Source organism: Eublepharis macularius, chromosome 9 (assembly GCF_028583425.1).
Source record: "Eublepharis macularius isolate TG4126 chromosome 9, MPM_Emac_v1.0, whole genome shotgun sequence".
Taxonomy (NCBI): Eukaryota; Metazoa; Chordata; class Lepidosauria; order Squamata; family Eublepharidae; genus Eublepharis; species Eublepharis macularius.
In genome coordinates, this window is record NC_072798.1 from 96,378,392 (window position 1) to 96,404,773 (window position 26,382).

At 43.9% G+C, this 26,382-nt stretch overlaps 1 protein-coding gene across 1 annotated transcript in view; it reads right to left on the reverse strand.

Annotated features, from left to right (window-relative positions):
- Positions 1–26,382, reverse strand: part of LHFPL3 (LHFPL tetraspan subfamily member 3) — a 314,010-nt gene that overhangs the window by 73,463 nt on the left and 214,165 nt on the right. The window contains exon 2 of the mRNA XM_054987797.1: positions 20,022–20,258. Coding sequence (XP_054843772.1) covers positions 20,022–20,258 — 237 coding nt within the window. The remainder of the gene's footprint in view (positions 1–20,021; positions 20,259–26,382) is intronic.

Here is a 26,382-nt window from a genome sequence, read left to right on the forward strand (position 1 = left end):
ATTTTTACATAATATCTTTGACTTCTTTTTGTTAATATAAAAACCTGCCAAGTCTCCAAACTCCTTGATCTTATCTATCACTTTTGGCATGTTCTCCGATGGGTCCTCTACAATTAACATTATATCATCCGCAAATGCTCTGACCTTGTATGAGTAGTCCTTTATTTTTATTCCACGAATTTCCTCGTCTTGACGTATTTGTATCATCAGAATCTCCAATACTAAAATGAACAACAATGGAGATAACGGGCAACCTTGTCTTGTTCCTTTACTAATCGTCAATTTCTTAGTCAATTCATCATTCACTACAATTGCTGCAGTCTGGTCTCTGTAAATTTCCTTAATTGCTCTGATGAATCTTTCTCCCAATTGTAGCTTTTCCATAGTGGCAAACATAAAGTCCCAGTTTAAATTGTCAAACGCTTTTTCAGCGTCTACAAAGAAGAAACCAACCTCTTTGTCACAACGCTTATCATAATATTCAATAGCATTGATCACTGTCCTTAAATTGTCTCTTATTTGTCTGTCTGGCAAAAAGCCTGCTTGTTCCTCCTCTATGACTTCCGAGAGCCACCCCTTCAGTCTCTCCGCCAATATCTTCGCAAAAATTTTATAGTCATTGTTGAGTAGTGATATAGGTCTATAATTTTTCACGTTAGTCAGGTCTTGGCCCTCTTTTGGGATCAATGATATATTCGCTTCACTCCAAGTATCTGGAATCCTTTGATCCCTGAAAACTCCATTCATCACCTCTTTTAGGAATGGTGCCAGTTCATTGGCCATTGTCTTATAAAATTTAGCCGTAAATCCATCTGGCCCTGGCGCCTTTCCTAAATTTGCGGATTGTATTGCCTTGCTTATTTCCTCGTCAGTTACTTCACTGTTCAACTTATTTCTCCAAGCTTCCGAAATTTCTGGAAGTTTGGTTTTCTCCAGATATGATGCTATTGATTCTTTGTTTACTTCTTTTTTATTATACAGCTTAGCGTAGAATTTATAAAAGGCTCTACTAATGGTAGTCTGCTCCAAATACGTTTTGTTATCTTCACAGATTTTATTTATTGTTTTCTTTTCCCTTTTCTTCTTCAATTGCCATGCCAGGTATTTCCCAGGTTTGTTAGCACCCTCAAACGCTTTTTGATTCAGTCTTTTGAGATTCCACTCCAGTTCTTTATTGCTCATTGCTGTTAGCTGTTCTTGAAGTATTTTGATTTCCTGGTATACCTTCTTTTTCCCTGGTCTCTTTTTTAGCTGTATTTCTTTGGCTTTTATTTTCTCCTCAATCTCTTGTCTTTTCTCCTCTTTCTTCTTTCTTGCTCTACCATTTAAATCCATTAGTATGCCCCTTACAACCGCCTTGTACGCATCCCAGACTTTGTTGGTTGGTACTTCTCTATTCACGTTGTATTGTATAAAAAACTTTGTCTCTCTTCTCAGTATTTCCATATTCTCTCTTTCCTGTAACAAGTCCTCATTTATTCTCCATGCTTTCCTTTTTCTCCTTTTTCCAAATTTCCACATAATTGGGTTGTGATCTGAGCCTACCATCGGCATTATTTCTACCTCCTTAGTCCATAACGCTAAGTCTTTTGAGGCCCAGATCATATCAATTCTTGATAATGTAGAATGCCTTGCAGAATAGAAAGTAAACTGTCTACTTTTAGGATATTCTCTCCTCCATACATCTTCGAGAGTCTCTTGTTGAATCAACTCAAAAAAAAGCTTTGGTAATAGTCCTCTTTTCTTTTGTGCCGTTGTAGTCTTTTTGTCTAGCTCCAAGTCTGTCACTCCATTGAAGTCTCCAGCAAGAATTATCTGGTCATATACAAGATCGTCTAAATGCTTCCTTAAATCCTCAAAGAAGCTTTCTTTTGCACCGTTAGGTGCATAAAGTCCGACTACCAACACTCTCTTTAAATTCCAAATGCATTCCACTGCTACAAATCTAGCTTCCACATCTCTCATAACAAATTTTGGCTGTAGCTCCTCTTTTATATACAACACCACTCCTCTTTTTTTCTTGTTAGAGGCCGCTACAAATTCTTTGCCCAGTTTTCCAGATTTTAAATATTTTACATCCTGTTTTCTAATATGGGTCTCTTGCAAACAAACAATATCACATTTTTGTTTTAGTAGCCAATGAAAAATATTTTTCCTCTTATTCGGTGAGTTTAGTCCATTTACATTCCAAGATAATACTTTACACTCCATACTCATAGTTTTGTTGGTAAGTCTTTTTCATTGTCCTTAATAAATCGCTCCATCTCTCGCTCAGATCTGATGCGTTTTTTTGCCCCTCCAAACTCAAAGGACACTCCTTCCGGTAGCTCCCATCTGTACCTGATTTTCATGTCCTTCAAAATCTGAATTAGCACTTTGTATTTTTTCCGGTCCAATAACACTGATCTGGGCAGTTCCTTCATTATAATGATCGTCTTGCCATCAATCTCCAATGGATCTTGAAACTGTTTTGTCACAATCCTCTCTTTCATATTTCGTGTTGTAAACTGCACAATCACATCCCTTGGTAATTTCCTCTGGGTTGCAATTCTCGAATTCACACGGTATGCCACATCTAGGATAGCCACAACTTCCTCCTCCTCCTTCCCCAGGTATTCAGCCAACACCTCAGTCATCTGTTCTTGCGCTGACTTCCCTTCCACTTCTGGCAGGCCACGAAAACGTAGCTGCTTCTCCATGTGTTTAGTTTCTGCAACTGACATTCTCCCCTTCACCAATCTCATCTCTGTTTGTTGCGTGTCTATTAAATTCTCCATCGCGTCTTCTACTGTTTTAACTCTCTGCTGCGTTCCTTGTAATTCACTACGAATCGTTTCCATACCTTTTTTCACTTCTGACAGCTCCGACTTTACTGTTTGTGTAACCTCTTTAACCTCTTTAATCAGCTCCAATTTCGTGTCCTTAAGCTCTTTAATCATATCTAAAAGTTTTTTGTCCAGATTTTTATCCAGATTTTCTATTGCCGATTGCCACTCTTTTTTCGACATCGTGGGGCTTGCTTTGGCTCGCTCCCACGAATCCGCTCTCTTCCTTAACTCCGTGGCGTAAAATTAAACGCTTTTCTTTTTCAAATGTCCCAATCTTCTTGCCAAAATTAAATTTTAAAGTGTCCAAAATGTCGGGCGTCTTTTCTCTATGGTTTCTCTATGATGTTGTAATCCAAAATGGCCTACTTCCTCTTCCGCTGAAGCCGCGTCCCTTCCCCTTTCAAAAATGGCGATTCCCTACTTCCTGTCCTCCGGCAAGGGCCGCTTCTCTCCAGCCACTCTATTGTTATTACGCACTTCCTGTCTCCCGTCTTCCCACAGCAGGTCTCGCGATGGTGTCTTTTTCTCACAGCTCCAAAGCCACAGGTATTCAAAACAATAGTCCAATTTCTTTAATAACTTCTTTAAACTTAGTCTCTTTTCAAATACAACTCCTGCCGAGTCTTCACCTCCTTTTCACTAGTCTGTTGCAGTTTAAAAATCTACTTTTTTTCCTCTCTGTTTTTGTCAATCTGTCCCGTATCAAAAGATAGCGATCTTTACCTTCTCTTCACTTTTCTCGGGTTGTAATCGCTGTTTCGATTTTAAATTCTCCTCTCAGCTTCTTTCCCCCAATCGAAGCTTGGGTATGTAGGTCTTATGCCAGCCGAATTGGCCCCAAAACTGCCGCAGAGATTATAGCCGACCCGTCGCAAGGTGGGACCTCAAGGATCGGGGGGAGACTCGTTGTGTAGAGCCCCCCCTCGTCCGAGATCTAGCTCACCCTAGGGTCTTGAGCGTTCTTTGCCTGCTCCCCGCCTGAGAGCAGTCGGCCGCGGGCTATTTTCACCCCTCCGGCCGGTTAAAACGGCAGTCCGGTCAGCTCCGCAAATGGAGCTGCGTTAGACCTCCATGGATCCCAAACCGGAAGTCGGCAGTTCAGCTTTTTCCAATGGAAAGAGCTCTTTGTAGTGCTCACTGTTTTACTGAATTGTGGCTGGTTGCTTTTGAAAATATTGTGAGAATTTTAAAAATACTTTTATGTAAGCCATTTTGTGGATCTGTGGGGTTAAAAAAAGGCATTTTAAATAGATAAAAGGCACATTCACACAAAAGTACCCTACAAATAAACAGACTCCTGGGAATAGCGAAATTGTTTGCCCTGAGTCAACACAGGCTAAGCAGATCCTCCATGACTATCTTCTAGGACTCGCAGGGCTTTTTTTCAGCTGGAATGCGGTGGAACGGAGTTCTGGAACCTCTTGAAAATGGTCACATGGCCGGTGGCCCCGCCCCCTGATCTCCAGACAGAGGGGAGTTGAGATTGCCCTCCGCACCATGGCGCGGAGGGCAATCTAAACTCCCCTCTGTCTGGAGATCCCCATGTGATCATTTTCTCCACGGGCAACCCACTGAGTTCCACCACCTCTTTTCCCAGAAAAAAAGCCCCGAGGACTCGATTTATGTATGCAATATATTGTACAGTGGGAAGTGTTTCAGCTTTAACAGTGAGGTTATGGCTACAATCCTAAGAGCATTTTCCTGGGAGTAAGCACTATTAGATACAATGGGACTTAATTATAAGTAGAGCTTATACAAGCTTGCTTCCTAAGTGCAAAAATGGAGTATATGGCCACACAACAACATGGGCACACTATAGTACCATCTTGCTGTCTTAAGCATGAACCAACCAATCTAGCAAGCATTTTTGTTTCAGAAGGAACTATTTACATGTTCTTTACAATGTTCTTTAACAGTCTTTTATGAGTTACAAAAGATAAACAAAAAAGGGACTGGAAACAAAATTAATTACTGGCACCAGTCAGATGATCTCGATTTTTTGACCACATATTTACAGTCTCGCTCAATCAAAGGAAAAGTTAATGCAGCCCACACAAGGATGGCATTTCAAGCTTGCATGCTAGTCACTCCGAGGGATATGAAGCAGTGAGGTGCCTTTATTGTGCCCGCTGTAGCTATTGTTCATGATTAATGAATGATTTGCCAACCATTAGCATATCTAATAGCTCATGGACATGCTAATTATGGCCAATTTAGAATTTATACAGGCATGGCAAAAATTTCATTCTTATGTGAAACCTTTCATAAATTGTCACTTTGTCTTCAAAGAGCATACATTATGACACAGAGTTGCAAATGCTGTGGATACTTTTTAAATTTCAGTCGCTTATCTTGATCCACTTCTATTTTTAAACATGATTCATGTCTCTTCCTATCTTCTGTACTTTGTATCAGTACAGCACAAGGCATAGGATATATGAATTGCACTACAGATACTTAAAAACAGAAAGCAAGGCAATGGAGGTGATTATTTAAAATTTAAATATTATTCACAGTGACCTTTTCACACACCATTAACATCGCACAACATTACACAACACTCACACAACATTAGCGACTTCATGGCGGGATTTCTGACATCATTGCACCACGAAAATGGAATCATGATGGGATGACATCAGAAATTGCGCCATGAAGACGACACTGTTCCGTTAATTTTGCGCAGCATTGCGTGCAACGTTAATGACGTATGAAAACAGCCAGTGTTTCCCACTCTAGGTCAAACGTAAACAACAACAACATTCGATTTATATACCGCCCTTCAGGACAACTTAACACCCAATCAGAGTGGTTTACAAAGTATGTTATTGTTATCCCTACAACAACCATCAACCTGTGAGGTAGGTGGGTCTGACAGACCTCCTAGAAGCTGTGACTGACCCAAGGTCACCCAGCTGGCTTCAAGCGAAGGAGTGGGGAATCAAACCCGGTTCTCCAGATTACAGTCCTGCCGCTTTTAACCACTACACCAAATTGATTGATTCTTTTATCAGGGAAACATGCACATACATTAACAGTATTCTTTTGAAACAGGAGGGTAGTTTTTCCACCCAGGATGCACGTTATAATTCTCCCGGACTACAGAAAACACGTGTTAGGGACCACATAATGCAGTTTCCTGAGAATATTCCACTTCTTAAAAAGGAAAAGGCTACTTTCTAGCACTTATGGTTGCAAGATATTCTTGGAAGTGCGTGGAAAATTGTTAGTGAAATGTTAGAAGTCAGGTAAGTTTCTGGATAAAGTTCTCAGTAGTTGGGGCAAAAACTTGGTATTCTTGCCCTTTCCTTGAGTTCAGAAATCAGAATAAGTTGTGGAAGGCAGCAAAAATGAAAGAATAAATTACACAAAATACAAACGAATGCAAGCATATAGGGGTTGTTGGGTTCAACGCTTCTTGGTTTCAAATTTGGCTGGCTTGACACACAATTTTGATTTATTTAGCACACAGTATATATCCTCCTCCCTTTTCTAACAGTGCATAAATATTCCTTTCCCACCACCAAAATAAGAAAGCAGAAGCAATTCAGGACTCCTTTTATGAGAGGTTTTTTCACCATGATTAGATCTGAAGGATGTATGTGACTGTAACGTGTTAATGTCCCAGAACAAGCTTAGGCGAAAATAACCATGAACCAAACAGCTCCATTAGTTTCACTAAAGTCTCTACAGGTTGGTTGTGTACACTTCCATTATAAGCATATTAAGATTTTTTTTTTCTGATAAAGCCGTACAACCAACCCCATTTATTTATTTTTCAAATGTTTTCAGTGCTGGCTCCCAAGATGACATCCAGCAATTAAATCCTCTATGTGATGTATTTCCTGGGGTAAGCTCCACTCTGCAAGATTTTTCTACCACCACATGATACCCTGCCTACCGTATTGCACTGGGATTCCCAGCAGGAATTTAAAAACGGGTTTGAGGGGACAAAATCTAGGACTAAGTATAAAGCTACCCAATAATGAATTGATACTTGAGGTAAACTGACCAAGATCAGGGTAATTCATACAATGGTATTCCCCATTACTAAGTATTGATGTGAAAATTGGACAATGAAGAAAGCTGGTAGGAAGAAAACTGATTAATTTGAAATATTAATAATAATAATAACATTCAATTTATATACGGCCCTTCAGGACAACTTAACGCCCACTCAGAGTGGTTTACAAAGTATGTCATTATTATCCCCACAACAAAATACCCTGTGAGGTGGGTGGGGCTGAGAGAGCTCCAGAGAACTGTGACTAGCCCAAGGTCACCCAACTGGCTTCAAGTGGACAAGTGGGGAATCAAACTCGGCTCTCCAGATGTGGGATGTGGGGTTGTACGGATACCATGGACAGCCAAAAAGTCAAATAAGTGGGTTCTAGATCAAATCATGCCTGAATTCTCCCTAGAAGCTAAAATGACTAAACTGAGACTATTATATTTCAGCCAGATCGTAAGAAGAAAGACTCACTAGAAAAGACAATAATGTTAGGAACAGCTGAAGGCACTAGGAAAAGAGGAAGTCACGAACTGAGATGGCTTGACTCTATAAAGGAAGCCACCATGGCTTCTAGTCTGCAAAACCTGAGCAAGTACATTTTGGAGGTTGTTAATTCATAAGGTTGCCATAAGTTGGAAGCGACTTGACGGCACTTTAATGCTTGTTGATTCCGCACACGTTGGATAATGCACTTCCAATCCTCTTTAGAGGTCATTTGGAACTGAATTTTTCATGTGTGAAACAAAAAATCCACTTCAAAATGATTGCAAAAATGCACTAAAAGTGCATTATCCAATGTGTGCAGAATCAGCGGCTGTCTTGGACACACAAGTGCCTTCACCTTTTCTTTCATGCAAACGCCAGCAGGTCCCCCCCTTGCCCCCCTTGCATGGTATGCCATTTGTGAATTACTCTATTCTTGTGTGATTCGACACAACACATAAAAAGTTTCAAAGTGCTTTTCCCCACCAAGTTTTTCCTGCAGCTCAGCTTCTTCCTTTTTTATATTTATTCTAGTTACATCATAAAAAAGGCATTTTTCACAAAAACAAATTTCAAAATAACGAGAAAGGAAGTAAAAAAGCACTGTGGCTTAAAATCAGTCATTGCTTGCCACTGTTGAGTCATATTATCTATTTATCTTCACTATTTTAACTACTATATTGGAGCCAGAATAGATAAATATGTTTTCGAACAGGCCAATTTCCAACAACAATAGAATAACAATAAGCAATGTAACACTGTGGACAGAAAAGTACATGAAAGCTTAGTAAAGAAGAGACCTAAAGGCAATGGAAACTTTGATACCTGCAGCTCAGCTTCTTAACTGCATTGGCTTTCTCCTTCCCTCACACACACACAGTTGTTTGTTGGGCACTGAGCTCCCATCTTTCTCTGAGAGCGGGACCACAAGTGACGCCTGACACAGGTTGGACACTTGCCAGCTTCCCTCAAGTTTTGATGGGAAATGTAGGCAGCTTGGCGGAATGTTGGACAAGTGACAGTTGAAAAGTCCATTGGACAGCAGTCGGAGAGCCAAGCTGCAAGACCAGGACGCCTACATTTCCCATCAAAACTTGAGGGAAGCTGACTAGTGTCCAACCTGTGTCAGGCGTCACTTGTGGTCCTGCTCTCAGTTTTCCCCATGATTTTCAGGTATGAAAAAACATAGGAAAAACTTGGAAAAGAAATGGGGAGAGCGATACTACTGTGTATGAGGGAGGGGGAAAGCTAGGATTGCTTGGCTAAGCCTGGCAACAAGTGGGAAGGTTGGGAGCAGGGACATGGGTGTGTAGATGACCTTGGCTTCACTTCCAGGGAAAATCATGTTTTCCTGGTCTGGGAATCGCTGGATTCCCAGAGCTACCCTATGTCACTTCTGGGTCTCCCCAGAAGTAATGTAGTGATGCAGCCAATGGTGGTGGTTTGTTTTTTTAAAAAAAATTATCCCCCATTGCTTGGAGTAGTGGTGGGCAAAGGAGACGGCCAGCTGCGGATCCCAGGTCCCCTGGTGGGAGCGGGGGATCCTCTGCTCCCCCCCTCTGCCCCCTGCCACCACTCTCCTAGTCCGTGGGGGGGAAGGTGGGGGAATAGGCCTCCTGAGCACATGCCCATTCCTGGCGCAATGACATCACTCCTGGGAGTGACATCATCATGCCGCCCTGGGAGCACTCCCACACTTCACAGCGGGTGGATTTGGAGCCCAAATTGGCCTGCTGCAAAGCATGGGAGTGCTCCCGAGGCAGCTCTCATATAAATATATATATATAAATAAAGTTAAAAACATATAGACTTAAAAACAAAAAACTTAAAAACATATAGGCTTAAAAATGAATATAAAAATACAATTAAAACATAGACTTAAAAACAAACACACGCACACAACCAGGGATGAGTGTGTCAGACGGTCAGTCTGACTTCTGTTGCTGGGAAGATATTAGAGCAGATTTTAAAGGGATCGATCTGTAAGCATCTGAAGGACGGCTTACTGATCTGGGGAAGTCAACATGGTTTTGTCCCCAACAGATCTTGTCAGACCAACCTGGTTTCCTTCTTTGATCGAGTGACGAGCTTACTGCTTCGTGGGAACTCTGTCGACGTGATTTACCTGGATTTCAGTAACACTTTTGATAAGGTTCCCCATGACATTCTAATGGGTAAAGTGGAAGACTGTGGACTGGTCTATAGGACAGTATGTTTTAGTTTTTGATTGGTCCTGAAGGACATCTTTTAATTTTGCAAGTTAGTGTTTGTTATGAAATTATGTATCCACATCTAGATTTGTTACTCTTGCTGTATTTTATATATGCTAAATTCTGGTCCCTTTTTATCTCATTCCTCTCTGGTCGCTAACTGTAATAATAAAGAAAGATTGACAGTTTGGTGGATAGGGAACTGGTTAGAGGACCGCACCCAAAGAGTGGTGGTCAGTGGCGTTTCATCAGATTGGAGGGAGGTGTCCAGTGGGGTGCCGCAGGGTTCGGTTTTTCAATATTTTTATCAATGATCTGGATGAAGGGTAAACGGGCTACTCATTAAATTTGCTGGTGATACCAAATTGGGAGGAGTAGCAAACACCCAAGAAGACAGAGTTAAAATTCAACAAGACCTAAATATTCTGGAGAAATGGGCGGTTGTGAACAGGATGCAATTCAACACAGATAAATGCACAGTGTTACATCTGAGCCACAAAAATGTGAAGCACAAATACTGGATGGGAGATACACTTCTGGATAGTAGAGTATGTGAAAGAGATCTTGGGGTAAGAGTAGACTCTAAACTAAATATGAGCAGTCAGTGTGATGCAGTGGCAAAAAAGGCAAACTCAGTCTTGGGTTGTATCAAAAGGGCCATTGCATCAAAATAACAGGAAGTTATAGTCCCTATCTGTACTGCCTTGGTCAGGCCACACCTGGAGTACTGTGTGCAGTTCTGGAGGCCTCACTTCAAAAAGGATGTGGACAAAATTGAGAGGGTGCAGAAGAGAGCAATGAGGATGATCAGGGGTCTGGAGACTGAGCCCTACGAGGAAAGGCTGAGGGCCTTGGGAATGTTTAGTTTGGAGAAGAGGAGATTGAGGGGAGACATGATTGCTCTCTTTAAATATTTGAAAGGCTGTCATTTGGAGGAGGGCAAGGAGCTGTTCCAGTTGGCAGCAGAGGGTAGGACCCGAAGCAATGGGCTTAAATTACATGCACAAAGGTACCGGCTAGATAGTAGGAAAAACTTTTTCATGGTCAGAGTAGTTCAAAGGGGGAATCAGCTGCCTAGGGAGGTGGTGAGCTCCCCCTCACTGGCAGTTTTCAAGAAGAGGCTGGATGAATATTTGTCAGAGATGCTTTAGGCTGATCCTGCATTGGGCAGGGGGTTGGACTAGATGGTCTGTATGGCCCCTTCCAACTCTGTGATGAGGGACAATGAGAGTTTACTGCAGGTATGCTAAACAAAACAAAAGTTTTTACCCACTGGCAGAAGTCAGTGTCAGAGAGAGACAGCCAAATCTCCTTGGGAAAGGAGTTCCAAATTTTTGGTTCCACGACCAAGAAGGCTCTTTCTCTAGCCTCAGATAGTGAGGGCATTAGAAAAAAAGCCTCCAAATATGACTGGAGTTGATGAGTAGATTCATCTGGGAGAAAGCAGTCCTTTAGGTATGCTTTTACCAAGCCGTATATGGCTTTTAATATCAATATCAGCACCTTGAATTGAGCCTGGAAGCAAATTGGGCCAGAGAAGACAGAACAAGACAAGAGCAACATAATTCTTACCAATTATAGCCCTGCAAAGGTCCCTGCCCTCCTGTCTTTTACTGACAGAAACCAAAGCTTGAAGGCTGGCAATACCTTGTAGTTGCCTAGCAATGGCCAATGAGGGAATTCATTTCTTAAAGCTATAGGCACTACTCCTATTTGGGGTGTGTGTGTTAAACTTGGGACATTTTTCAGGCTTGTAGAAAGATCTGTCTTGTCTGTTCATGGCTCCAGTCTCCAGATTAAGTCTCCACAGATTTGACTATGTTGACAGTTAGATATATGATTGCTGATACATAAGTTCCCATTAGTCATCATGGTGGTAGTGTAGCTGAAGAGTGGGACAAATAAAAAATAAACCCCATATTCACACCAAGTTGCCGTACCCAGCTGGAAAAGTGGTATTCCTGCCCTTTCGCTGCCAGCAACCAGGGCCGGATCAAGGGGGGACAGGGGGGGTAGTTTGCCCCTGGCGCCGCCAGGGAGGGGGTGCCGGGAGCAGCTGCCAGCTGCTGGAGCGCGCAGGAGGCAGCACGGGCAGCCTTGCAGTCCCCCACGCTACCTTTCACCTGCCCTGCAGGACAGGGGGCGGCCGGCTTGCCACACGCCCCGTCCTGCAGGGCAGGCAAAAGGCAGTGCAGCTGCTCGCGTCATTCGCCCCTGTCCTGCAGGGCAGGCAAAAGGCAGCATGGCTGCCCGCAACATTTGCCTGCCCCACAGGAGAGGGGGTGGCTGCCCACCCCCTGTCTTGTGGGGCAGGCGAATGGCATGGCCGGCCTTGCAGCCCGCCGCCCGGCCTTTTGCCTGCCCTGCAGGACAGGGGGCGTGCAAGCAAGCCGGCTGCCCCTTGTCCTGCGGGGCAGGCGGAAGGCCGTGCGGGGGGCTGTGAGGCCACCAGCGCCATTTGCCTGCAGGGAGGCGAATGGCGCGGGCAGCTTCCCAGCACCGCACGTTGCCTCCTCTGCTCCGCCCTGCGTGATGTCATCGAAATGACATCATCACGCAGCGCCGGGAGAGCGCGTGCGCACACAAGGGGGGTCAGACTAGGGTTGCCCTGGGCACCAGCAACCCTAGATCTGGTCCTGCCAGTGGCTGAGGCCCCTGAAAATCTGCTCAGCAGATGTGTATGTGTGCACGCATGTGCATGCATGTGTCAAGTTACCCTGAAGTATGGAGTCTGCACTGGAAAGGGGGAATCAGGTCAATCCCCCTCCTCTCTCCCTCCAACATAAGTGATATTGTACGCGTGCCATGACCCCTTTGGATGGAACTCAAGGACAAAAGATGTTTCAAGGGGGAGAAAAACACTACTGAAAATTATGATCATGCTTGAGAAAGCTGGCTTAATTTATGACTATATTATTACACTGTTTATTAATACAGTGCATCCTGCATCTATTTGTGAGAATGAATGTTATCTTTGTAACATAGTAGCTACAACGAATAGCAGTTCAGATTTATCATCTATGATTAGTGACTGTTTTATAATAAGCAAGAACACTGTACAATTGTTCAATAGTATATGCCATATTATTTGCATTATTTTTATTTGAGGATTTCTAATAGGGTTGCCAGGTCCCCTTACCCTTCCAGGGGGAGGGGGTAGACCCAGCACTCACTTTTTAAAACTCCTCATGCATGTGTAAAGCGCAGGAAAGGTCTTGGGGCATACTATATGTCACTCCTAGGAGCAGGGCTTTTTTTCAGCAGGAACGCAGTGGAACGGAGTTCCGGCACCTCTTAAAAATGGTCACATGACCGATGGCCCCGCCCCCTGATCTCCAGACAGAGGGGAGCTTAGAATGCCCTCTGCGCTGCTTGGCGGCGCAGAGGGAAATCTCAACTCCCCTCTGTCTGGAGATCAGGGGGCGGGGGCCATGGGTCATGTGACCATTTTCGCCGAGGGCGATTTAAACTTTTAAAAACTCCCCCCTTGTTCCAGCTGACCCAAAGTGACGTCATTGTGCAGTCTTGAGTTCCACCACTGAGTTCCACCACCTCTTTTCCCAGAAACTCTGCCTGGGAGTGACCTCGTAGTGCCACTCCAGGAGTGCGCCCAGGAGGCCTATTCCCCCTCTGGCCAGGTGAGAAGTGGGGGGGGGGCAGAGGGTGGAGGCCTCCAGTAGGGGAACTGGGATCCCTATCTTCTAAGGATTCCCCAGCAGGGAGTTTGAAAGTCTTTGGAATCGCAAGTTTTAGAGGACAGTTTTCTACTGAATTTCCTCAGGGATCAGCTGTTCTTCTGGAGGTACAAGAAGTACATAACAGAGAATCAATCCCCACCCTCTTTTAAGAACTTTCTCCTGGACTTTAAATTGAGGTGCGCGTCACACACAAGCACTTCCTTTAGAATGAGATCAGCTTGATCTGAAACTTCAGAGAGTTGTAGACTAATTGGCGGCCATGGCAGTTCTGCAGCCCCTGGAAACTAACACAATTTCTAACTCAATGGACCTGCTGCAAAGTTAGGGCAGCCAAACATTTTGTGAAGACCGTAGGGACCCGCATTGAAGAGGAGCCTGTGAACCTTCCCACACAAAGATAACAAAGCACTGATGCCAGGAAATGGGCAGCTTCGTTCCTCTCAATGTGTTCTCTTCGCCATACATGGAGTAAAGCTAATAGCCAACCACTGAACTGCAGGAGGAAAACATTTTATTTTTTTAAAAAAAACTGAGACTGAAAGGAGGCAAGTCTTGCTCTTTACGCAGCAGTGTTGTTGAGGGGAAGTTAAAGGGCACATGCCAATTAATTCTCAGCAGGTTCTCAATGTTCATTTTAAATTCAGGAATTAGAAAGCTAAAGGGTAATTCGGAAATGGCACACAGCACAGCAATAAAGTGCACAAACAATGATGGCCCCTCACCCTCCGAAGATTTCACTCCATTCAGATCCACTCTCCTGTCCTGTTCGGAGGACAGTCCCCCGCTGGGGGCAGGGGGTGCCCCACTCCCACCCCCACCCTCCGTTTTGGAGACAATATCAAGCAAAGCAAGTGAGTATTGTGGCAAAGTGTGTCTGCTCACCAATGCTTTGCTTGGTATTTTCTCCAAAAGGAAATCATTATGTAGAAGGGGGGGGGGGGGAAACCACGTGAATAGACTTGTTTGTGCACTTTATTGGGCATCCCTATCCCTAATACACAAGAATTAGTGTTCCAAACAATACTCAACGCCACAAAATTATCTCAAAGCTAGGCTCCATGGCTTGAGCAACTGGAGAGCCAGTTTGGTATAGTAGTGAAGAGCGGCTGGACTCTAATCTGGAGAACCAGGTTTGATTCCTCACTCCTCCACTTGAAGCCAGCTGGGTGACCGTGGGTCAGACACAGCTCTCTCAGAGCTCTCTCAGCACCACTCACCTCACAGAGTGATTGTTGTGAGGATAATAATGACATACTTTGTAAACTGCTCTGAGTGGGTGTTAAGTTGTCCTGAAGGGCAGTATATAAATCGAATGTTGTTGTTGTTATTTAAAAAAATCCAAAATGGGAATCACATTAGTTTATTCCAGCACAGAGGAATATTATGGCACCTTAGAAGAAAAAAATTAGTAGTCTTTAAGATGATAAAGCCCTGACCTGCATAGCCCAGGTGAGCCTGATCTCATCAGATATTCGAAGCCAAACAGGGCCATCCTTGGTCAGTAATTGGATAGGAGACCTCCAACAAAGACCAGGGTTGCAGAGGCAGGCAATGGCAAACCACCTCTGTTACTCTCTTGCCATGAAAACTCTGCCAGGGGTCACCATTTCTCAGCTATTCTCCACCACCACCAAGATTACAAAAGATTTTGGCATTGACAAAGGGCTCTCTCCCTCCCCGTATAACAAAGGGCTCTCTCCCTCCCCCTATTCTTTGCACAAGGATACATCGCTTCAGAAGGGCTGCCCTTATTTTGATATTGCAGTGCTTAAAATATGAGAAATGTGTTTCAGTTTGCAGCAGACTCTTTTGGGGAGAGTTCATTACTTCTCAGCAGGGCTTTTTTCTGGGGAAAGAGGTGGTGGAACTCAGTGGGTTGCCCTTGGAGAAAATGGTCACATGGCCGGTGGCCCTGCCCCCTGATCTCCAGACAGAGCGGAGTTTAGATTGCCCTCCGTGCCGCTGAGGGTGCGGAACTCCATTCCCCCGCGTTCCCCCTGAAAAAAAGCCCTGCTTCTCAGTGATTTTTAGCAAGCCATTACCAGAGTTCCCATCTATTCCACATCATGTGGGGTTTGTAATGCTAACCCAACCTTTTGAAGATGTTGTAAGGATTACAAAGATAAGGTACATGAAGCACCTGAAACTCTCTAAAGGGCTACTCAAATGCTAAGTCATTATTATTTGACTCCATTTCCACCCTCTTCTCCCCTAATCTACATACCTTTGAATAACAGAGTCAAAGAGGAAGGTGTAGGGAAGCTGCCCTCTGGAACCTACTAAATGGACCAGGTTCCCCCAACTCCTACTTCTGGGCACTGATAACAGCCACACCAGACCCCTTAGGCAGAAGGAAGTTTATTAAGTACAGAGTATTGCTGAGCATACAGCACTCAAATGCAGGAAACAGATACGAAAACAAATAAAGTTTTCTATTGCTAGGCTAAAATCTGCCCGTCTAAAAACACATAATGCTTTCTACCTGAGCATCTCTGGTCCACTTCTTAGCTGGTAGCTTCTCACCCATTGGTGTAGTAAAGGAGTCAATTTCCATGCCATGCAATGGGTGGCTTACGGAGAGAACAAAAGGCATGGAACTAGTCTTCTCTCTCACATGATGACAGAATAATGGTGGTTAAAAAAGGGAGAAGGGTGAGCGGAGAAGCCATCTTTTCAGGACTTGAGGCATCACCCGACCAGCTCACTTGCGTAGTTAGCGTTGCCAGCCATGTGAAATTAGGATGTGTGGATAGAGGCTGTGAGAGACAATATCTCAAGGACAAATTTCCAGGGAAGACAGACTGGCCTGCAGGCGTTAAACGGAGCCAAGCCAGTGCATTTTCTAGCTAGGCCGGAAACGGGGCCTGCAAACACAGAGAGGACTGAACCAAAGTCCTGCCTCCTGTGACAAAACCCTAGGCCTTCACGGGCACTTCTTTACACCTACTCTGAATAAAAAGGAGCTGTTTTTGTGGTCACTCTCCCTCCTCCCCACTCAGCTTTGTAAACCCCTTAACGCTTCTGGGATGTTACCAAACTCACCGTGGAAAGCTAACCACAACACATGCACTGACTGATCACACCAAGATCTCTAAAATTAGAGATGCCTGCATGTACTCCTAAGAATCAAGGAACAGCTCTTTGCTTGTTAAACTTTATGGCTATGCAGCTCTTGCCACCCAATTTGTCATTTTCTCAAGGATGGGCCTGAAACATGGGCCATTTTCACACTACTAACCTGCTTCTGTAACGGTGCGAAACATTGCGCAAAAAACACGGAAGATAGCATCTTCTCGCGAGAGTTTTGCGCGACATCGCACAGAACTCTCACGAGAAGACGCTATCCTCCGCGTTTTTTGCACGTTTCATAACGTTACAGAAGCAGGTTAGTAGTGTGAAAACAGCCATGGTCTGACTATTATCTGCTGAAGGCAAGGGTGAATATGGCCCTGACACCCTGCAAAAGGCGGGAATCAGTTAAAACAGTCTACCTGTGGAGACTCATGGTTCCCTCTGGATTCCAAAATGCTCTGGGTTTTTTTTAAAAATTCCAAACACTCTTGGTAACTTGGAACATGAAGCCCTTTAAGTCACTGACAAGACTGCTCCTCACTGACCTCTCCTACTCTTGTGGCAGAAGCCAGCACCATCCATTAACCCAGAGCTGTATGACCTAAAGAGGGCTGGAAGATGTCTAAAAGGATGCTGGCAGAAATCTCATGCCGAATCTAACACAGCATGCTATAGAACCCACTGGAAGACATACCGCAGTCACTGCGGCAAAGAAACGTTACTTTTCGGCAACCACTGCATCAGCTGGTTCATGACCATCCCAATTGTTTAAGGTATCTTGACACCTTCTGACTCCTAAATTTTAACCTTTATGTTAGCTGTGAAACCTTTGCAAAGGTTTTGCTGATAAAATAGCACAAATATGCTTTGATCTGGACACCGGCTGTAACGTAGGCAAGACAGAAGAAATGCTTAGTACAACACCTGGCCCACTTATGCACTATTTTAACCCAGTTACAGTGATGGATATTGACAGGATGCTGGCATCTGTGAAAGTCACCAGTTGTGCACTGGGTCCTTACTCATCTTGGCTGATAAAATCGTATAAAGAGCACATCAACGAGCCCTTGAGATCTATCATAAATAAATCACTGACTCAAGGTGCCTTCCCTTGGCTACTCTAAGAGGCAGTTATCTACCCACTCTTTTAAAAAATCCCTAGACAAAAACAATATGGCCAATTATTGCCCAGTCTCTGATCTGCCTTTTTTAAGAAAAGCAATTGAGAGAACAGTAGCAGACCATCTCCAGGTCTTTTCAGTCTGGTTTCAGGTTGAGCTATGGGGCAGAGACAGCTCTGGTGGCTTTAGCTGATGATCTCCATCTGAATGTAAACAAAAGCCATGCTCCTTTAGTTCTTCTTATTGGATCTATCTGCAGCCTTTGACACAGTAGGTCATGCCATCCTGAAGGGGCATTCGGAGGCAGAAGTAGGCATTAGGGAATGTGCATTGGAAGGGTTGCTGTTAGAGACTAGCTATCTTCAATGTGGGAATTATCTTGCAGGGTTACTCAACCTCCATGTAAAGCCTTTAGGAGAAATCATTCATAGCTATGGAACTTGATGTCAACAATATGCGGATGACACCCAGTTGTATATCTTGATATCCAAATCTCTTGATGATACAATAGAGGGTGATTTAAACTTTTAAAAACTCCCCCCTTGTTCCAGTTGACCCAAAGTGATGTCATTGGTCCTGGGAGTGTGCGTGCACTTTGTGTGCGCACATGTGGTACCAGGGGCACCACCTCCCGCCAAGAGTTGCTCCCTGTGTTGGCAACCCACTGAGTTCCACCACCTCTTTTCCTAGAAAAAAAGCCCTGGCAACATGAAACCTGACTCTGGGATAATTCACAGCTCCTCAAAAACAGACTCAATAAATAGGAAGATATTTATACTCCGGTCCTCATTATCCACTGTCTTGCCACTCCCTGAGGCTTTATAGCCAAATTTAGAGGCTCTGGTGAATAAAGCTCTTCAAGTGCTTAATAACTCACACAGCAATGCTGCGAGCAAAGAAAGGCAACAGTAAATAACTCCTTGCTTCCAGAGCACAGATTATTTGGTTAAGCCTCTGTCTCAGTGATTAATGGATATTATTTTAGCTTTGAATGATGAGTTCAGGGGAGAGATGACGTATGGAACAACATCAACAACAACAACTGCATTAATATGTAGATCTCCAAAGACTTGGCCTCATCTTAAATTAGCAAAAGAAGCAAACTGGTCCAAGTATTTACGGTCTTTAAATATTGAAAGAGTCTCTGAATTCTGCAAAACCTGATAAAAAACCATCATGCCGGTCAGAACTATGGAAGTTAAAAGACATTTGCAAGCAGGTGTTTGCTTTACTTTCAATGCACAGGTTGGCCTGCTTTTTGGGGGAGGGGAGGGAGGGCAGAATGTGGAAGCTTTGCTGCAATTTTATTCAATGAACACTGAATTAAGATAGACATGCTACCAGGACTCTCGTTAGCCTCTTAAATGGGTCTTGGAACACAAGAACCTTGTAGCACCCCTGATGGGAATAACAGACTGTAATTTTTTTTGGAAGCTTCTCCATTAGGAATATTTAGGACAACACAAGGGAAATGCTGCAAAGATCTGACAGATTCCACAAGCAGGTCCACAAGCAGGTCTACTTAGACCCTTACTCGGGTCTGTTTAATTGGGGCTTACTCAACAAGAAAGTGTACTTATGGATGGTTGCGCTGAGTGTAAAAAGCCATGAAGAGGGGAAACAGGATCTCGGGGTAGGGGAGAAAAGCAATTGTTAGCATCTAATCCTAGGCAGATCTGGCTAAGTACAATCTCAGTTCCAAGTAGAAAACCACAACTGTAGTTTGTGTATGAACACAACATTCAAATGCCTAGACTGTCCATGAGCCTGGAGAGTAAATGACCGTCTCATGGTATGCAACCATGTGCTAGAAAGATCATAGATCAACGTAAGATGGCTTCATATTTCTTGATTTGCACTCTAGAAATAAAAAAAAATTCATAACATACACATTTTACATTTTCAAACAACAAAACAGAAATCAGCACTATCATGTCCAAAATACTTGCCAAGGGAAGGGCACACTTAATGAAATTAGGGAGAATGTTGTTTAAAACCATGCTGGAGATCTATTGAGTGCAGTTCATGGTGGCATTTTCTGTAGCCTCTCTTTGTAAGAGTCTCTATCCGCCTCCTCACCCTCTGGCCTCTTTTGCCCTCTGGCACAGAGTAACAGCTTTCCTTGGGTAGCCCATTTCCAAAAATTAAAATTGTACTGGCAAAACTTTTGATCAATAAGAGCAAAAGGATAATGAAAAAGAATGAATTTGTGGATGTGAATTTAAATAAATGACATTGCTACAGCAGATGGATAAATTGAAGAGTGAAGCAAATGAAGTTATTAAACAAGGGCCGATTCCAGACGGCCCTCCCCATGCCGAAACGTCGCGCGTTGTCACGCGGCGCGCGACGACGTGCGACGTTTCGGCATGGGGAGGGCCGTCTGGAATCGGCCAAGTTTAAGAATATTGAGAACAAAAGAAAAACTAAAGTCTTCTTCAGCCCAAGAACTAAAAAGTGTTTGGAAAAAGGCACAGGAGATCTGAACCTAAGAGCAAACAATAGTTTCCATGAACAAGGAAAATAGTGATGATCGTTTTTAAGTATTTGCCCTCGAGACAGTGCAGAGTAACTCAGAGTCCCCCAAACTCTCATACCTTTGTTTTCCAGCTTGAGTTCCTCTGCTAGTAAGCTGTCTTGTCTATTGCCAAGTACAAATGCCAAGAAGGAGAGAATGAGGGCGTCCAGGATTCCAATGATAGCCAGGATATATGCCCAGCGGATTGAACAAGCCCCCAGGGTGTACTTGTCTGTCTTCTCCCCACACATCTTTTTCACCTCTTCTGCATCCCAGCCATCAGGATAGATCATACAGCCCAGGATAAGAGAGGCAGCTGGCAACAAAGGAGAGGAAGAAAGTAATAGAAAAATTGAACAGCATGACTGAAGTTTTTATTTAGCAATGATTCCTAGACTTAAAATATTTCTACTCTGCGATCCAAGACTTCATAAGCAGGTTGCTTCAAAGTCAAATATGTTCACTTATAAACATACTGCCACCAATATGCACTGTGTAGGAAGGCAAAGTGTTGCCTGTGAACTTGAAGCCCTGTGAATTTTTTAAAAAAGATTGTACACTTAACTCATTCATTCATTTATTAATTTCTGCAATATACATAAAGACATTAATACATTTGTACTCTTAACAGCTCAGAGGAAATGGGTAAACATATAATGAATTGAAAGCCAATCAAACTCCTCACGTAAACCAACAAGATAATCCCAAACTGGTTTGCATTAACCATGTTTAATATCAATCAGACAAAACACTGATTCATGCTACAGGGGACTGGTCAATTTGTGCAGAAGATAACTCATTCCTGATCTTTTAGCTCTGATTAAGGGCCAGTGGCCTTTGATGTGGCTGTCAGGCTATGGGTGACGGCTACGGCAGACAGATCCCTGTACCATTGCAACAAGAAGTTCAGGCTCTTGGTTAAATGGTTTTTATTCAGAAATCAAATCATTTCCACAGATATGTTCATAGGATTACTCAGAAGCAAGGTAAGCATCTGAACAGTAAGAGCAAGATTGCCAGGAATAGTAACATGGGGAAAAAATCTCTCCTCTTAACACATACGTTTGCTCCTTCCCTCTCTCAACAATAAAACGGGACGTTTGGCAGGCACTTGGGGTAAGAACGTTTCACATATTTGTATTATCAAGTAGAGTCACTGAGAGAGCAAAAGATCAAAGGTGAGACATAGCAATGCATGGGAGTGAGCTGTCTACAAGGTCAGAAGCACTGAAAGATCCTACATTCTGTTAGATAAAGCACCTGCCAGAAGCCTGTCAAAGAAAGAGTTATGGCACTGGCAATATGACATAGAGTTACAGCATGAAACATTGGTTCAGAAGAGCAGGTCAGTATTAGCATGAGCATTGGCATCGATGGGGCTCAGACATGACAGTGGCAATCAACAAATGATTAACTTGCTTCTGGGCAACACTAACCAGACTTTATACCTTGATATACTGTCGAAGGCTTTCACGGCCGGAGAACGATAGTTGTTGTGGATTTTCCGGGCTGTATAGCCGTGGTCTTGGCATTGTAGTTCCTGACGTTTCGCCAGCAGCTGTGGCTGGCATCTTCAGAGGTGTAGCACCAAAAGACAGAGATCTCTCAGTGTCACAGATGTGACACAGATGTGACACTGAGAGATCTCTGTCTTTTGGTGCTACACCTCTGAAGATGCCAGCCACAGCTGCTGGCGAAATGTCAGGAACTACAATGCCAAGACCACGGCTATACAGCCCAGAAAATCCACAACAGCCATTTATACCTTGACTTCCTAGATTCTTCCCTGCTTCCTGTTCCATTAGCCAAATATAGACAGTCTGATCAGGTATCTTACAAGGAAGCCAGATCCTTTACACCAACATATATTGGCAACGCCTAACTTTTTTGAAGTGATAATTCCGGATAGGTCGCAGCGTTCGTCTGGAGCAGCAAAATAAAAGCAGGAGTGCAGAACCATCTTAAAAATTGACACTTATTCCAGCACGAGTCATCAATGTATCTGATGAAGGGACCTCTTGACTCATGAAAAACTTAGAAATAAATTTTGTTACTCTTTAAGATGACACAGGACTCCTGCTGAATCTTTCTGAAGGGCTCTCCACTGCAATCCTGTCCTGTTGCAATCTTTTTAGCCACAGTTTTGCCTTACATGTCTGCAGGGCTTTTTTCTGAGGAAAGAGGTGGTGGAATTCAGTGGGTTGCCCTCGGAGAAAATGGTCACATGGCTGGTGGCCCCGCCCCCTGATCTCCAGACAGAGGGGAGTTGAGATTGCCCTCCGTGCCGCTGAGCGGCACGGAGGGCAATCTCAACTCCCCTCTGTCTGGAGATCAGGGGGCGGGGCCTCCAGCCATGTGACCATTTTTAAGAGGTTCTGGAACTCCATTCCACCACGTTCCTGCTGAAAAAAAGCCCTGCATGTCTGACAAAAACTACAGGGGCAGAGGCAGTTTCTTATAGAAGTGGAGTCTTTTTCAGGAAAATGTTGGAATAAGCCTACTTTCATGGCCCATATATCTAGCAGAAGCATGAGCTGCTTCAATTTTTAGATGTATTTTGCTGCTCAGTGATTTGTAGACTATTAGAAACTCTAAATTAGTGTTCTGAAGATTTGTTACCGTCATCGAAAGCGAACAGACCAGCAAGGCACATAAAACAAAAGGGCACATATCTGAGTCCCGATTGTAATTTGGTTTGCTTTGAAGGGTAAATAGATGTCAGAGAGCCTGAAAACATCCAATGTAAATAACTATTAAGAAAATTAAGCACTTTTGCATAGCTACTTAATCGCAGGCCTTGAATGATATCGGAATGAGAATTTAGAAGAGAGTTTTTAAATCATTCAAGAGCTGCCAGGCAGCTGTCTACCTTACTTATGAAACGATGAATTTACATAGTGGTTGCATTTGGATGCAATGAACAAAATGCACTGTGCTCATATTAGAATGCTCCAGTGGTTCCTTGGAATCCCACAATGCTCTCCTCCTCTTATGTATGGAACAGACTCTAAAGAGTTCCAAGTTTGGAACAAATCGCTGATTGTTATGTTGCAAGTCAGGCAAAATAGCAAACTGTGGTTTGTTCTCCCAGAGACAAAACCAGTACTTCCACTCAGTTTAATGCCTTTTTAAGTACATTCTATGGGAACTGGACATCTTCGTGCAGAAATAGTTCAAAGTTCACATGGAAACTCTTAACAGCCAAATTAGTGTAGTGGTTAAGAGCGGCAGGACTCTAATCCGGAGAGCCAGGTTTGATTCCCCACTCCTCTGCTTGAATCCAGCTGGGTGACCTTGGTCAGTCACAGCTCTCTCAGAGCTCTGTCAGCCCCACCAACCTCACAGGGCGATTGTTGTGAGGATAATAATAACACACTATGTAAACCACTCTGAGTGGGCGTTAAGTTGTCCTGAAGGGTAGCATATAAATCGAATGTTGTTGTTGTTGTTAAGGCGCCCATGCATCTTTGAGCAGTTTTGTGTTTTATTTATCACTCACAAAGTTATAAATATTGTTAAACCAAAAAGGGTAGTTAATCCATATGAAGTTGTCTTGTGAGCGGCGCCGGGGGCAATCTCAACTCCCCTCTGTCTGGAGATCAACTCCGTTCCACCACGTTCCCCCTGAAAAAAAGCCCTGGTTGTGAGTGTCCGTGCCAGCACTTCTCCCCAGGCTCAGGCCAGAGGAGTGTAGAAGAACAGACAGATGACAGTGCAGACAGCCCCTCCTTTGCATACTTTCACATCACAGTCAAGTAATAGCTTCAGCCTGTAGTTATACCCACAGCATTAGAACACAACACAACACTACATTACACAAGGTCTTGCTGAATATGGCAGGTGAACACCTGATAATTAGGGGGGTTTCACCCCTCATCATGGAAATAAAACTACAAAGCACAGGGAAACATGACAGTAACAGCAGGATTCAAAGGTAACAATTTATTGGTTTTGTTACTATTATGAAGAAGCAATGAAGAGATGTGCTTCAAACATCATTATATACTGAAGTATGCTAGTGTCATATTGATAGCAAATGGGAGTGGAACCACACGAGACACGTGGGTACATGTCGGGTCCTGCAAGGTTCTCTGGGAAGTGTAGTCTTAAAAAAACCCCAGCTGCTCGATGCGATTCTCAGCCGGGGAGAATCGCAAGTGGAGAGTCTCTCTCTCTCTCTCTCTCTCTCTCTCTCTCTCTCTCTCTCTCTCTCTCTCTCTCTCTCTCTCTCACTCACCCACCCACAAATCCTCTAGGAGCTCAGGATGAGGGGGAACAATGTAACAGAAGGCAGGAGAAAAGTCAAGAGAGAGAAAAAATCCACGATCAGATTGCCTGCTGGGAGAAGAACAATGGGAGAGACTCTGATTCTCTTGCGTGTCATCCCCCCCATCCCGAGCTCACAGAGGATTTTTAAGAGAGAGAGAGAGAGAGAGAGAGAGAGAGAGAGAGAGAGAGAAAGAGAGAGGGTGTCCCTCCACATCAAGAAAGCAGCTTGGGTTTTTTTAAAGACAGGTAAGCTTGCGAGACCCGACACATGAAGAAAATGTGTCTGGTGTCTCTTGTAGTTTGGCCCTGAGTTTCACACAGTTTTTGCACTGAATGGCCTATTTATTTTTAAACTTCATTTATTCCCAGCGTTTCTCCCCAGTAGGGACCCAAAGCAGCTTATGTCATTTTCCTCTCATCCATTTTATTCTCACAACAACCTTGTGAGGTAGGTTAGGCTGAGAGTTTGTGACTGGCCTAAGGTCACCCAGTGACCTTCCATGGCACAGCAGGAAATCGAACCTGGATCTCCCAGATCCTATTCTGTACACCACACTGGCTCTTAGGAAACCCATACACCACCTCTCCAAAGTCCTGCTTGAAGCAAACTACTTCAGTATAATAGAATCATAAAACAATCTTAAAATATGAACATAAAAAACCAAACAAGCCAGGGACATAAAGACAGATTTTCGTAAAACAGACCTCAGACCAGAGGCAGCCCATAAAACAGCTAAAACGATACATACCTTAGTTTTAAAAAATCTGGGTAAAAATAAATGTTTTCGCCCATAGCCTAAAACTAAAAGACAGTATGGTTGTCAGATACATCCCTGTATATCTGCCATGATTGTTTCTATGCATAATGCTCCGATCCTCTGAGAATGTGTAAAGGGATCTTAATTGCGACTTGGCTGCTAGCTGCTTATCTTGCAGGTGTTTTGCTTTCATTTTCCCGGCCAGCTTGATAATGTGGCCTTGGAGTGCCAGCCAGAGCCAGTCCTCCCTGAGAGCTCTGATGACCTCATTCCTCCCTGTTCCCTTCTCTCCCAGGCCTGGACCCTTCGTGCCAAAATCTTAACAGTCTCCCATTCCCAGAGGCGGGAACGTTCCCCTATAATTAACACTGCTCACTCACCTTTCATCACTTCTGCCAATGACCCTGTCTGAGAGCGGAACTACAAGTGACAAAAGGCACAGATTGGACACTTGTCAGCTTCCCTCAAGTTTTGATGGGAAATGTAGGCAGCTTGGCGGAATGTTGGACAACTGACACTTGAAAAGTCCATTGGACAGCAGTCAGAGAGCCAAGCTGCGAGACCAGGATGCCTACATTTCCCATCAAAACTTGAGGGAAGCTGACAAGTGTCCAACCTGTGCCTTTTGTCACTTGTAGTTCCGCTCTGAGTAACTTGATACTGATATATCTCTAATAAAGCAACTTTAACACATGAGTGTCTGAAGTGAAGTGCTTGAGGGGACTTATCTGGCAAGACCTGACAATGGTTAGGTGCCAGGTGAGCCTCAAGGGAGGGGGGGTATTCTAAAGGCAAGGTGCCACCACAGAAAATGTCCTGTCTCCAGTCACTACCTGCCTTGCCTCTGAAGGGCAGGAATTGGGAAGCAGATCTTAAGTGGCAGATAAACAATATTGGAGGACGCTGCCCTTTAGGTACTGTGCTCACACAAGACTTTTACTGCCTTAAAGGCAAGAATCAGCACTTTGAATGGTGCCTGGAAAAAAGGTGGTCATTGCCAATCTTTCAGCACAGGAGGGATTTGATCCTTCTAGCCAACCCCCACAACAGCCTGGCCACCTTATTTTGGACCAACTGAAGTTTCCAGCCCGTTTTCAAAGGTAGCCCATGTGGAGCACATTACGGTAGTCTAACCTGGCTGAGAAGAAGGAGGAGGAATGGCAGCTTCCCCTCTTCCATGCCCTCAGCTCCCCAACACATGGAACAGGCAGATGTGTGTGTGTGTGTGTCAAAAGCTACTGCTGGAGAGCAGGAATGCAGGGAAAGTCATCGTTCCATTGGATATAAGCCACTATTTATTTATTATTATGCCAGATGTTCTGCCTTACTCTCTGCTGTTCTGGATGGCAGATTTAAGAAGATTCCTTGGAATGAGAGGCTATGTCCTTACATACTTGGGGAGGTTGAAACCCA